Source organism: Daldinia vernicosa (genome assembly GCF_022497035.1).
Source record: "Daldinia vernicosa strain CBS 139.73 unplaced genomic scaffold F5Y00scaffold_11, whole genome shotgun sequence".
Classification (NCBI taxonomy): domain Eukaryota; kingdom Fungi; phylum Ascomycota; class Sordariomycetes; order Xylariales; family Hypoxylaceae; genus Daldinia; species Daldinia vernicosa.
In genome coordinates, this window is record NW_025953927.1 from 328,186 (window position 1) to 342,537 (window position 14,352).

Genomic DNA, 14,352 nt, shown 5'->3' on the forward strand with positions numbered 1-14,352 from the left:
TTTTATTTTATTTTTAAAGTTGAGCCCAAAGGGCGCTAGAGCAAATCCGGACAGTAGGCTTTACCATATTGGGTTAGCGTTTGGGCTGTAGGACCGGGGGAACTTTGGGATTGTCAGACTACTCGTAAGCGTGAGATCAATCTGTTGCATTTCCTACATGCACTCACTACATGAGATACCTGCCTACGGCATCAATGGCAGGGGTTTTCTTTGGTGATTTAACTTTTTATTTCATGCTATGAATCTGGCTAATTCCCAAAGCTCCCTCCGAATCGACGTCTCCTGCGTTGGTACCGATAGTACCTACGAAGTCGTATTGCGTCCTTAGGGGTAATAGAAACTCGTGACGCCCGCCCCCTTTCGTAAATAATGTGCTGAAGACTAAAAAGCCAAGGCGTATCAACTTGATACTATCAAGTTGATATGATATTGGATGTCGGTGTACCACGTGTTGGGATTGTGCATAATACCATCCTAATTGCCAGAGTATACTGATCCCTCGGGTGGTTGAGGGAGCTTCTTGCATGCGCCGGATGCCATGTATCTATTATCAAACGATAGTCAGAAATCCGTTAGACTCTAGCCTAATTTGATGTTGCTTTCAAGAAGTTTCGTTGGACTAACCTTCGGAGCTCGATTAGGATGGTCTCCATGGTGTTCTCCCTCTTCCAGTGCGCCAAACAAGGCAACTGGTTCGGGTCTACCATTCCATTCTTCTGGTTGACACAGGGCAGATTGACTTGACTGACGAACTGAATCGTGGGAGGCTTGTCGGGATACTGATCACCGCAGTGCATCTTGACGGAGTAGATTCGATTCTCATGTACGCTCTACGGTCGAACCTATTAGCTTGAACTTCCTCGCGAGCGAACGAACGGTGCGCCGAAGTTGCAACTGACGTGGGGAGGTCCAAGAATGGTACCGTTCCAATCGGACATTAGTAGATCTTCGGGATTATCTAAGCCATAGGAGCAAGCCTCTGTTATAGATATCATATATCACACGTTAGCCGGGGCCTGCAAGATGCAAACGGGCGATTTGGCGGGGGTAGAGTATATATACCAGCTCCTAAGCCCTTCTCTCCCTTTTCCAACTCCTCTAGAAGGCGGAAATTTCGGGGGACTTTAGCCATATTTAACGTAGACGCTGGGCTTCAAGGAAGAAAAAGACGTAGTCGAGTAGGTTGGATATCTTGACAGGCCCACCTTGACCTGGGTTGTGCTGTTTAAAAGTTGAGAAGGTAAGTAGTTGACTTTGTGAGAAGAGGAGCAAGCAGCCTCATGCTGTTGATAAAGATGGAATCTTGATGATGCGGGATGGTGGGGTTTTTGTCGGGCGCTATATGTTTGTACTACGTATACATTGGTACATGTACCTTATGCATGGACCTGGATGGCACCCAATATTTCAAAGCTGCTTTCACGGGTTCTTTAGTGATTACGTAGCTGTTCATCTGCGCATGTGGGCTCTAAGTAGTAAGGGATATGGCCGAAACATGTGGCGCAGCTTCTTATGTAGGTAGTCATTACCTAACGGTACATACATTAGGTACATAGCAATTTCCCGGTATCCCGGTAGGGTAGTTACGACGAATCTGGCAAGAACCCTGAACTCACCAGTGAAACTTAAACTTCAACTTAAACAGATCTACACTTTTATTCTTTGTTCAATTCCCAATGAAATTAAGTACCTTATAATTATAAGCGCCTTACTTCTACACCTGAGATTTGAGTAGTTTTCGTCAGATGGATTCTACTCAACCTGATTGGCCAAGATGACCACTCAGCTCCTCTCCACGGAGTTAACTAATCTCATACAAGAGAGTAAACGAAAGCATAACGATCTTAGACAGGCATGTCTTCACCCAAACTCCACTTATAACTTGAGATAATAGACTTTCAGGTTTATTTCTCTGCATTTTAGGTTTTTACTAACTCATTGTATAGGCAGCTGAGAAGTCTTTGGAAGAGCTGAAGGGAATTCGTGCCGCAAATGAAGCCCAACTAGCTGCTGGTATGCCCTTGTTTTAGACAAGCCCCTCTGCTGGAAAATACTCATGATAAAAACCAGAACTTTCCCAAAAGGTCAACTTCGTCAACCCATTCGTCATCGCGTGTGGGACAAGAAATGCCAAATTTACTGGGATAGCCATTGTCTGCTTGTCACGGCTCATTCTTGCTACTGCGCTCCCGCGATCCAAGTTGAGCCCCGTCTTAGAAGCCTTGCGAGAGGCTACTTCTGCTGGTCTTGATGTGCAACTCAAGATTCTACAAGCTCTGCCTAGCTTACTCCAGAATTATTCGAAAGAGATCCAAGGTGACCTATTAGTCACTGCACTGAACATCTGCTTCATTTTGCAGACGACTAAAAATGGAATTGTTAACAATACTGCTGCCGCTACACTTCAGCAGCTTGTTATGACCGTATTTGAAAAGGTGGCGGTTGAAGACAGTAAGTTTGATGTCTCAAACTTAATTACAGAAGCTGACTTGATTTAGAATCAGTATCCGATGGAAGTTTTGTTGGCCATGCCCCTACTGGTAATGGTGATGTTCAACTCCGGACCGCGTCTATGGATGCCTACCGTATTTTCAGAGACATATGCTTGATGACAGAGAATCAGCGACCAGAATATCTCCGATTTACCGGACTCCCTCAGACATTTGGCCTGGAGTTGATAGAATCAGTCTTGAGCCAGCACGCTGCTATTTTTGTTGAGTCACGTCATCCGGAACAAGCACATATACTTCGTACGAGAGTAATGTCTTTCGTCATTAAGGCGATATCTGGAAAACCGAACTTTGCGACGTCAGTCCGGCTTGTACGTATTCTATACACGCTATTGCGGAAGCATCTGGATATTTTACTATCGGAGGGTGGCGAGGCTCTTGATACTCTTACTCAGTTGCTGGACCAAGACACAGCTACTTGGAGGAGAGCACTATGCATGGAAGTTTTCCGCGGTATATTCTCCGAGCCTCCCCTTCTTAGACGTATTTTCGCCTTTTACGATTATAAGGAGGGAGAGAAAGATATTCTAAAAAACTTGACCGCCACGTTCGTTAGAGTTAGCACAGAGAAACCAGTGGTTATTGGCTTAGGCCATCAATCCACCATTCCCGTCGCTAACCCGTATGCTAATCTAGGGGGCTCTTCAGATCAGGCGATGCTGGAGGCCAGCGGGGTCACTGGAATTATCAGCGGATCTGTTAATGAAGGCCATAATACCGGGATTAGCTCTCAATGGAGTACGGTTAGAGTTGCTTGCATCGACCAGCTAGATAAGACCGAACCGCCTGCGATCCCCGAGTCATACGTATATGCGTTGACTTTATCTTGCATTACTTCGTTGTCTGAGGGACTGGCTAAGTTTATCTTGCCGCTCACAGTTCCTCCCGACAATCGAGTTCGCAAACGCAGTGCTAAGCAGCAAGAGATGGGGCGAGAATCGCCAGGTCCAAATGAAGACGATAATGGTGCCTCGAACAAAATGGCAGAAAGGACTGCCACGATGAGTTCTATTGAGAGATCTGGATCATTCAAGAAGAATCCAGTGCCTCTTAACCCCCTAGCTGTTAAGGACCACCCCTTGCATAACGATGTTAAGATATGTGCGGCCATTATCGATGAATGCTGGCCAGCAATCCTCACAACTTGTTCTACCTTTTTATATGCCGCACTCGATTCGGAATACTATCACGGTCTCGTCCGAGCCTTCCAAAAATTCGCCCATGTTGCGGGATTACTCCATCTCGCAACTCCAAGAGACGCTTTCCTTACAACACTTGGTAAAGCAGCTGTCCCACCAAACGTATTCAGTGCTTGTCTTAATACTAGCTCTTCCAAATCTGCTACTGTTAGCCCCTCTGTAGAAGGCCCGAACAGTATTCTGGGTAATGCTAGAGGCCTTTTAAGCGTTGATAGTCTAGTAACCCCGGTGGGCGCCGCTGGTGAGAGACAAAGGCAAGCATCTATGGACGCCAACACCATACCGCAGACACTGAATACTCGGAACCTCCTATGTTTGCGTGCGCTCTTAAATCTGGGGATAGCTTTGGGGCCGACATTAAGCTCTTCGTGGTCGATTGTCTTAGAAACGCTTCAGCAGGCCGATCTTGTTCTGTTCACAACTGGGAAATCCCCTGGCAGAACCCCAATCGCCGGCAAGGGTCCGGACCCAAGAGCAGAGAACGAAGCTGCCTCGCTCCTAGCCAACTTTAGTACGGAAATAAGAGCTGTTGAAACAGCAGCATCGAGACTCTTTGAAAGCACGGTTGATTTTCCTAACGTTGCTTTTGTGGAAGTTGTTGACGCGATCTGTAGCCTCTTAGATCAACAGTCTGACCAAGCTTCAGAACCGTCGAGCCGACCACAGTCATCGCCCTCGTCGCCCCCACTGCCAGGCCTTCGGACCCCGACTGGACCACACCGGAGGCTTGTTGGCGGATCTGGGACAGCACCCACAGGGCCCAGCCAAGAAGATCAATTTGCTCTCGCGAAGATCGGCGAAGTTGCGGCTATTAATATTGAGAGGCTCCTTACCTATTCTCCTGACGTCTCAGGTTGGGCACGAATCACGTCTGAACTTATCAAGACTCTGGGTTCTGCTCCTACGGCCGCACAGATTCGCACTCGTGCCGCAGAGATACTCGTTCAACTTGTGTTAGAAGCCGCTAGAGCTGCCGTGAGTCTTGATGATGAGACACGTAGCAGAGTTCAGCTGCGCCTACTGGAAGCCCTTCGCGATTCTTTATTGCCATTACAAACGGAAGACCGTGCTACTTCTGTGGCCACCCATTCAACTGATATTGACATCCACAGGATCCTTCTCGAAGGTCTCAAGAGCCTACTTGATGATTGTGGTGATGCGCTTCTGAGTGGTTGGGAAATCACGTTCGAGGTTATTGGAAGCATTTTCATTCAGAGAAGGTTCGCTAATGAGAGCACACGAGATGTCGAAAGCCAATCCCTCATCCTATTGACACGGTCTGGGAAACTTATTAGGTCCGCATTCAATTCTTTACAGTTGATCTGTTCTGATTTCCTTGGGTCATTGCCTAAGTCATGCTTTCTGATTCTTGTTGATACCCTGTATAAATTTTGCTCACAGGACGACGATTTGAATATCGCGTTAACGGTAAGTCGCGGATTGACCCCCGCACCCCTCCCCCCAAATTCAGCGTACTAATACGTATTTGTGCCAGACTGTTACTTTTTTCTGGGTGCTTTCCGATTTCCTTTCAGGGAGGAGTCGGTCGCTTCCGATCACTGATAGTCTGATTAATGATCCTAATGGTGTGTCATTGGTCGAGAAGGCCTCAAATGCAGAGGATGCATCGTCTGATTCAGCTTTATGGATGCTCCTCCTACTAAGGTTGACCACTGTAACCACCGATGAGAGACTTGACTTAAGAAACAGTAAGTGTCCAGAGATTATATATGCTCTGCTACTATGCTAATAACTCATCAAGGTGCTATCCAGACATTACTACGGATTTTTGATGCGTACGGAGACAGGCTTAGCCCAGAGGCATGGTCTGTCTGTATCAAATCTGTTATTTTCAAGCTTCTTTCGTCTATAGAGAAAGAACTTGAAAATGTTGGAAGACCCGAAATTGATGAGAAAATCCGCCATGACTGGTATGACACGGCCGTCGTTGTGCTCAATGGCATATCCAGCCTCCTTGCCAATTATCTTGATGTGTTGACTATTCATCCCACATTTAACTCCTATTGGCAACAACTCCTGGGGCATTTTGCTTCTTTACTTGATTTCCAAGTTTTGGAAATAAGCACGGCAACATTCAAAGCGCTGACTCAGATGCTCTCGCAAAGCCAGAATGGTGCAAAGCAGAATTTCAATAAGACCACGATTGCTCTAGCCTGGGATTTATGGTCCCGCGGTGTGCCAGTTTCAAAGAATGGCAACACGGGAAGGATCACAGATAATCAAAATTGTCTTCTTGCCTACGTCGCGGCTCTTCGCGATGTTTATCGTCTCATACAGGCTGACCTCACCGTTGACCATATTCGCCGAATGCTAACACTATTACGAGAGGTCATGCAAGTCGCTACTCCTGGGACATATGTGGCAGATATTGAACATCTTACACCCCTGCAGGGGCAGGTACTCGATGTGATCAAAATGCTCAGGACCGACTTAAAAGGGGCCCCGTCTGCTCTGATATCTCAGACATCTGAATTTATCTCGCTGGCTTTCCTCGAAGAATATGACATGTCGAATCAACGAAATTCGCAGAAGCGCACTTACGTTGCCATGTCCAAAGCCAGCATGTCGATTCTCCAATCTCTCATCGTGAACCATGCTGCCGATATAAATATTTACAACGACGGCGCATTCCTGACTGCGCTAACGGCTTTGTCGCGGCCAATTGTGCTTAAGTATCAATTCCCCATTATCACCAAAGCAGAGCAACCATGGAAGCAATCAACAACGTCCGCTCTGGTCATTCTCGAGGCTACCCTCCCGCAGCTCCAGAAACTCGACATTTCACGGTCAAATCTACAAGATATTTGGGAAATGATCGTTACCATTGCGAACGGAATTATCAGTGCAGATTGTGATGCACCACCAGACAGGGTCAATATCGCAGAAGATCAGAACATCGATATATCCTCGTTCTTGAAACTCCGCGAACTCATCATCCCCTCCTTAGGCGCAGAGGTAGTAGCGGATAAGACGAGGAAAGTATTCGCAGAAAACCTATTTCGCATGTCTATTATACACACCCCGGCCCCGGCAGAATCTTCTCTCATATATGGGAATAGTGAAGGTGATGTAGTTGGCCTGTTGAACCTATATAAGCCACGAAATGGTCGCACGGTGGATCCACCCCCAGCCAAGCGTGAGAAGATGTGTTACGTTTGCCTCGACGAGTTGTTTGCGTTAGTAACAAGTCACATCGAAACATCAATGCCTCATATCACAGTCCAGCCGCCGACTCCAGCTTTCCCGCCACCCAATTTATCATCAGTGGCGGGTAACATGACACTAGAATCTCCACATGCTCTGTATGTGCGGTTAGCACAAACGGCAGCGCCGTATCTTATCCTGAGAGCCGCGCTTACACTAAGAGCCTATATCGCAGACCAACCGTTGCGTGGGCATATGCCGCAGCCATTGAGCCAACGTAAGGAGCTTACGCGGGTGCTCGAAAGGCTAGTCGAGCTCAAGAGCGAACCGGAAGCCATCCCAGATACGCCTAATGTTGAGAGCGAGAGTCGCAAACATCTGCTTAGGCTCTATCCGTTGCTGGTTAGTGCGATTAAAGTGACAGGGGCCAGCGGGGATGAGAGTGTATTAATGCTACTGACGAAAGCATTAGAGGTTATTGGGTCCGAACTGGGGATTTGATGTTGAAGCTTTCCAGTAGGCTGATAACTAGGTAGGTGCCTTAGTCGGTTAGCTATTGTAAATTTATTAGTCAACTTGGCCGACTTGACTTGCTTTACTGTCGTCGTATAAGACTAAATAAACATTGATCAATTCCAAATAGGTTCTTGCATGCACAATAGCAGCGTAACAGTAAGGAAGATGTAATTCACTTGTCATAATTTGAGAGTAGATTTATATTCATCTCGATGTTCCCGGGCGAGCTTTACCTAGACACCTGATACTACCATCTCCTAAGTCTACGGTTTGCCTTTCGAGGGGTTGTGAGGTGCGTGTGATAATGTCTCGGGAAGTTACAATAGATATACATAAGATGGGTTAGATGGATAAGGGGATAGCGAGTATGCTAACCTAGTGATGGAGGTCAAAGGGATGAAGGGATTGTGTATGCTCCCCCTTAATGCTCGCCGACGCCATGCTCTACCCTTTTTATAAATATTTTTTTCTTCACCACTACCGAATAGTCCCCGCTCACAGTTTTCAAATACCAATTGAAGGTACAAGAGATGCTTCCTGGTGATACAGTTGAGCTTTCTACCAGCCCAATTTAAAATTTTCATGCCCCTTCTCCTTTACCTGCCTTCCCTCGTTGTCCCCGTAATTCATAATAATGCACCTGCTCCTCAAAATGGGATCTTACAGAATTGCTTCTTTACTTCCTCTTGGCTGTGTTGTCGAACTCGCGCACCATCGAGTCTACGACGCTCTGGCTAGTTTTGGGACCAGTTGATTCCTCTGAAGTCGGTTCGCCTTTCTCTACTAGCTGCTTGGCCATGGTGCGGCTCTGGGCCTCGCCTACCTTGCCAAACACACTTAGACCCGTAGCAATCATACCACCAATATCGCCCACGTTGCCTGGGACCACGACAGCGGTACTCTCACGTGCTAGCTTGCTGAAGGCATCGACGTATTTCTCGGCCACGTTTAGGCTGACGGCACCCTGGGCCGAAGAGCCGCCGCTACTGATACTGCGGGCTACAGCATCGATTCCGGACGCCGTGGCTTTGGCCTTCATAAGAATAGCCTCAGCCTCACCAGAGGCGCGGTTGATCTGCTCAGAACGCAAGGCTTCAGATGCCAGGATGACACTCTGCTTCTTACCCTCGGCAATATTTATGGCGCTTTGGCGCTGACCCTCAGATTCCAAGATCTCAGCACGCTTGGACCGCTCAGCCGTAACCTGCCTATGCATAGCTTCGACAACGGCGGCCGGGGCGTGGATATCGCGAATCTCGTAACGTAGGCATGTGACGCCCCAGGCTTGTGCTGCTTCGTTGATAGCTGCGGTTATATTGATGTTGAGAGCGGCGCGCTCTTTTAGCACGTGGTCGAGGGTTAGTTGACCGATCTCGCTGCGCATTGTGGTCTGGGCAAGCTGCGAAATGGCATACTCGGCATCTTCTACGCCGTAGCTGGAGGAGTAGCGTATTAGTAAAGTGGGCTGTTGAACGAAAAGATGGTTGGGCACACGGAAATACGTGAGTGAAATAGAACGGTGTATATAGGATATTAGACATACCTGGCCTTATACGCGTCGAATACCCGGGTATAAAGTACACCGTCTAGCTCTAAAGTTACGTTGTCGGCTGTGATAGCGCTTTGGCTAGGTATTTCGATGGCCACCTCTTTCAGGCTCTTGACGTAGGCGATTCGGTCGAGAAATGGAACTAGGATAGCAAGACCAGGCTCGAGAATACGGTTGAACTTTCCCATGCGCTCAACAATCCATGCCGTCTGCTGGGGTACGAAGCGTATGATGGTGTTGGCGGGGAGGGAGGGGCGTTGGAAGTATGAGGGCGGGATGGTACCGAGGCCTGATATCCCGGGCTGTGATGGTGCTGGCGATTTCGTGGTGTTGTGGAAGGTTTTCAGAGCGCCCAATGTCAGAGTCGGGGTTAGCAAAGCTCGTGATGTCGGGTAGTTGGTGCCTCTCCGTAACGTGGACGAGACGATCTTCTCAGCTCTGGTCAGCGACATTATTGACTGCTGCCACACACACACACACACACACACAAACAATTCCTGTTTTTATTATAGTAAAGTAAATACTACTATTGGAATGTATTGGTGGTAGAATAGTAACAGGCTAGCTGTTAGAAGCTGAGAACCACGTCACGGATCGTGAGCTGAGGATGGAACTTAGAAGCTCAAAAATGCGAATGATGACATTTTTACGAAGCTCCCATTAATTCGAGTAATAATTAATGGCTCGAACCTCGGAATCCGGAGTTTGCTTGGAGCTCGGACCATATACCTCGTTATGTACCTAGTATATAGTGTATAGGTGCATAATGGGTCTTCGATTCATATAACCACCTAGGTACCTTCAATATATTCTTCTAAGGAGTGCAACTGCAATTTGCTGATATTCCCCTCCCCCTGTTTGACAAGGCACAGAAAGTATCAAAGAAGGTTATCATCTCATCTCATATCATAATCAATGCCGGCACCAGTAAACAAGATCACTATAATGACGACAAGACTTTAACTCTATATATGACATAACTATTATTTTGCCCGGTTGGCGCAATTGATGTTAAGAATCACGCAGTCGATGCCGCCAGAGTCAATCTGGAAGGTAGAATTGCATCCCAAGATGTTCGCTGCTTGGCGATTTCTCCAAAATGAAGCAAAAAACCTACATCGCCCCCCAATGATTTATATTCGCACCAATTACGAATCTTTGAAAGAGAACAGTTCATTTTCCAATGCTACCGCGTAGTGCTAAGTGCTGAACTCGCCATCAGGGATCATATCACCTTATTGTTTGTTCATGGTAAGCAAGCCAAGCCCTGACTGTATATATATACCTTACCTACCTACCTACCTAGGTATTGTACCTTATATATACGCAGGTGCTTTGCAGGATTTCTCTTTTCGCTTCATAAGCTCTTGATTTGCTGCTTCGTTCTTCGCAATGAGGTTTTCTCTATTAGTTCCAATTCTAGCTTCGCTCGTTGCAAGCGTTCCAATATCTCCTAGGAACGATGTCGTATCCTATGATGGATACAAGGTCTTGCGGATAAACACGCATGGGCACCCATCGTCTACCAAAGAGAAACTCTCGGGAATACTTTACGAACAGTGGAACCGAGATGTCTACAAGCACCTAGATATCCTCATTTCCCCTGATCAGGTTGCCACGTTCGAAGCACTTGACCTTGACTATGAAGTCATGCACGAGAACCTGGGAGACTCGATCGCATCCGAGTCTATTTCTAACTCTGTCTGGAAAAGACAGACTGGGGACCTCTCGTGGTATGATTCGTACCACGACTATCAGGATCATATCCAATATTTCGAGGATTTGCAAAAGTCATTCCCAAACAACTCAGAGCTCATTTCATCTGGCACCTCTTATGAGGGGAGAAATATATACGGTCTCCATCTATGGGGCGCGAGTGGACCCGGAAAACCGGCAGTGCTTTACCATGGAAATGTGCATGCGAGAGAATGGATTACATCGCCGGTGAGCCTTGGCGCTGTGCTGATATACATAATATGAGGCTTATCTTTTATTTATTTTTTAGGTCGTCGAGTATATAACGCTCCAGCTAGTTAATGGCTACAGTGGCGGCGACAATCTCACTCGTTCCTTTTTGGATAAGTATGACTTCTACATTATACCAATTGTGAACCCGGACGGTAAGTATTATATAGTCCACACCTCGTAAGGGACGATTAACTAACAAGCCAAAGGTTTTGTGTATTCTCAAACAACTGATCGCTTGTGGCGTAAAAACCGCCAACCACCACCTGGGAACCAGTCTTGCATTGGTCGGGACATTAACCGTAATTGGGAATTTGCATGGGATGCGAACCCATTAGGCGCCTCCACAAACCCATGCTCGCAGAGCTACAAGGGCGAGGCACCTTCTGACACACCGGAGAACCAGGGTTTAGATAAACTTGTACGTCAGTTACGCGATGGCGCGGGCATCAAGCTATACATAGACTGGCACAGTTATGGGCAATATATTCTATCGCCGTTTGGGTACAAGGAGACGCTATATGCGCCCGAACTTGGCAAGTGGACCAAGGCAGCTGGCATAGTCAGTGAAACGATTCGGGATAGTTCAGACGCGCGAACTACCTTTACTTTCGGACCTAGCGGAGCGACTCTGTATCCAACGACAGGTGCGGCGCCTGACCACGTTTACAGCATTGGATATGCCGAGTTCTCCTATACCATCGAACTCCGGGACACGGGCAGATTTGGTTTCGTACTGCCTCCCGAGCAAATTAGGCCTACCGCTGAAGAACAGTGGGAGGGACAAAAGGCTTTGCTGGGTTTACTGGACGAGGAGTTCTTCGATGGTGAGGGCCCGGCTTGACCATCAGGGGAGCGAAAGCTACTGGAAGGAGCTCGATAATATACTCGTATAGTTATAATACTATAATGTATACCTAGACTAGGTAGTCTAGGTAAAATTGACTAATTGAAAACATGATCGGAATAAGATTAGAGTTAACTCGAGTTGACTTGACCAAAGTTGGCTAAGCCACACGAAAGGGAGAACGCCGAGAAAGGCCACGGTGAACAACCAGACTCTCAGAAACTTCGATCTTATCGTACCTCCAGGTAAGTAAACATAGCCAGCTTTATATAAGCTTAGGCTAGGTACCTAAGTTATAGAGTTGACTTTGTTCAAATAGTATTACGTAAACTTGCAGACTAGTATAGACCTGGATGAGCTGAAAGACAAGGCATAATATTTCATACGGCGTAGGGAGAAGAAGTATTATCATTGAAGAAATATTTACATATTAGGCACAAAATCCTGTTCCTGTCAGACTACATAAAGACGGCCGCGAAGTCTACTTAGATATGAATATAAGACCTATATTATTGAATAAGTATTGGTATTTTCAAGTTGGGCGAGTATCTAAAATAGTACTCAACCCTGTGGTTTAGAATAACAAGTGCATCTATAGTCGAATGCTCTCACCCGCCCCCTATTGACAAAATTCACCATCTGCTTTCTACCTGGGTAAGTTCTCAAGCCTCACTACCTGGCTTCGCAACATTGGCGTATTCTATGCCGCCAACCCAAACCTTAGCAATATCTCTGGTGTTGGAGATATTCACTAGAGGGTCGCTGTTTAGTAGGACTAAATCGGCGCGCAGACCAGGTCGAATTGCACCCCTATCGTTCAACCTATGCACTGTTGCAGGGACAATCGTCGCAGCTCGTAGTGCCTCCGCGGGTGTCATGCCAATGCCCACCAAATTCAGCAGCTCCTGGTGGAGCGAGTCTCCATAGGGAAAGTTGATTGAGGGTAGAGTGCCGACCGAATCTGTCCCCGCCAGTATGGTAACGCCAGCTTGGTGTAGGTGCCTTACATTGCTGAGGACGTTATCATATGTCGTATTGTCCGTGTTGTTCCCACGGAGAAAATATAGTATCGCTGGCTGTATAAGGTGCGCTTGGCGGAATATCTCCATAGTCGGAGTAGAAGCTAGGTTGTGTTCCTTCATTAATCCAACGACGGAGGAGGACAATAAACCGTCATCGGGAATATGCTGCACGACGTCTATCTGTGATAACACTGCCTTCGTGTAGGCAGAGACAGTAGTCGAATGCGCGACGGTAAAGTGACCCAACGAGTGCGTATATTTGACAATTTCGTTATACTGGTTCTGGGTCGGCCCATCAGCTGCACCTACGATCTTGAAGTAGTCGGAGCCGTTGTTGAAAGAATAGTCGACGAGGGATTTGGGGTCTGTGTTAGGATAAAGCCGCTGCTCGGGCAACACTGGGTTGAGCTTAGAGTTGCCACCGGCTGGGGATAGGGCAGTTAGCATGGTGGTAAAAAGTGATGCGAGGCCTGGATTTGACCTGAGAGAGTTGCAGAGTTCGAAGTCTGAGCAGGCCATGTTGAATATCGTCGTAACACCGTATGAAGTCATATTTTCGAGGCCTTCGACGTCCAACACGTGTGCGTGTGAGTCTATCAACCCGGGAATTAAAATGCGATTGCCACCGTCAATAGTTTTCTTGATGCCTTCATGGCGATCGGTAATGTATCCGCCATCGATGATGACGGTCTGTGGCTTGCCTATGGTATAGCCATTGAAGACTCGCACATTCGTTATTGCTGTTTTCACTGGTGCCGATACGTTTCGCTTGTTGAGAGCATCCTCTATATGGCGTCGTTGAGGCGCACGAACATGATCATGAAGACAAGCTCTTGAGCAATTAAAGAGAGTAAGTAAAACTGAGGCGAGACGTTTCAACTGCATCTTTTCAAGGAATATTAGAGAAGCTAGAAAAGGTATCAGAGATTGACGAGAAGTTGAGCCTAATGCTATTTAGAGCATGCTATATAATTCTACGAGGATTACAAGGAAACGGGAGTGAAGCAACTGCTTTATATACACATGACACGGCAATTGAAGTCCGAGTCTGAGTCCGTAAGGATATTCATTATATGATATACAATTGGAACTTTGCACGAGCAACTCCTCAGCTCGTACACTAAACCTGAAGCGTACCTATATGAGGTAGGTATGTATAGTGAAGTCAATATTATTTTGGCTACCCACCTATGTAATGCATCTGTAAAACGGCTTAAGCTCTGAGTTTTATGTACGCCCTCCCCTATTTTTAGTGCTTACTGTATATACGGCCCGTGCACCCTATATTCTATAACGAATTCACTCTATAACGAATGCATATCAATGTTTCTTCTATGTAATTCGATATGGCGAGACTTCACTGTAGTTGCTAATAGAAATATGAGGTAAGATAGGCTATGGCCGGCCCGCTCAGAAGATTCTTGACCTGGCAACCTCATCTAATTTGTATTACTTTATTTTGCAGAGAAGTAGATATGACACCTCATAGCCTCTTTACCGGAAGCCATGCATGGTGGAGTAACATTAATAGGGGCTCTTGAGGGTTTACAGGATGCTCGTACACTAGACCTAGAACAGT

At 46.8% G+C, this 14,352-nt stretch overlaps 5 protein-coding genes across 5 annotated transcripts; 2 read left to right on the forward strand and 3 right to left on the reverse strand.

Moving 5' to 3' along the window:
- Positions 1–78: 78 nt before the first annotated feature.
- F5Y00DRAFT_230524 (UBC-like protein) lies at positions 79–1,459 on the reverse strand. The gene is made up of 4 exons (XM_048006917.1): positions 1,063–1,459; positions 900–979; positions 625–830; positions 79–544 (listed from the first exon to the last, which is right to left on the reverse strand). The coding sequence occupies exons 1-4, from the start codon at positions 1,130–1,132 to the stop codon at positions 475–477; spliced, it is 426 nt and encodes a 141-aa protein (XP_047867111.1). The 5' UTR covers positions 1,133–1,459; the 3' UTR covers positions 79–474.
- Positions 1,460–1,555: 96 nt separating this feature from the next.
- On the forward strand, positions 1,556–7,526 carry F5Y00DRAFT_230527 (uncharacterized protein). The gene is made up of 6 exons (XM_048006918.1): positions 1,556–1,852; positions 1,947–2,013; positions 2,071–2,451; positions 2,499–5,137; positions 5,205–5,418; positions 5,472–7,526. Exons 1-6 carry the CDS (start codon positions 1,775–1,777, stop codon positions 7,373–7,375), a joined length of 5,283 nt encoding a protein of 1,760 aa, XP_047867112.1. The 5' UTR covers positions 1,556–1,774; the 3' UTR covers positions 7,376–7,526.
- Positions 7,527–7,561: 35 nt separating this feature from the next.
- F5Y00DRAFT_230528 (uncharacterized protein) lies at positions 7,562–9,403 on the reverse strand. Its single transcript, XM_048006919.1, has 2 exons — positions 8,934–9,403; positions 7,562–8,826 (listed from the first exon to the last, which is right to left on the reverse strand). The coding sequence occupies exons 1-2, from the start codon at positions 9,389–9,391 to the stop codon at positions 8,067–8,069; spliced, it is 1,218 nt and encodes a 405-aa protein (XP_047867113.1). The 5' UTR covers positions 9,392–9,403; the 3' UTR covers positions 7,562–8,066.
- Positions 9,404–9,810: 407 nt separating this feature from the next.
- F5Y00DRAFT_230530 (uncharacterized protein) lies at positions 9,811–11,874 on the forward strand. Its single transcript, XM_048006920.1, has 3 exons — positions 9,811–10,883; positions 10,945–11,059; positions 11,114–11,874. The coding sequence occupies exons 1-3, from the start codon at positions 10,332–10,334 to the stop codon at positions 11,746–11,748; spliced, it is 1,302 nt and encodes a 433-aa protein (XP_047867114.1). The 5' UTR covers positions 9,811–10,331; the 3' UTR covers positions 11,749–11,874.
- Positions 11,875–12,413: 539 nt separating this feature from the next.
- F5Y00DRAFT_267872 (uncharacterized protein) lies at positions 12,414–13,658 on the reverse strand (the record flags this gene model as incomplete). The annotated part of the gene is made up of 1 exon (XM_048012145.1): positions 12,414–13,658. One exon carries the CDS (start codon positions 13,656–13,658, stop codon positions 12,414–12,416), a length of 1,245 nt encoding a protein of 414 aa, XP_047867115.1.
- Positions 13,659–14,352: the final 694 nt, after the last annotated feature.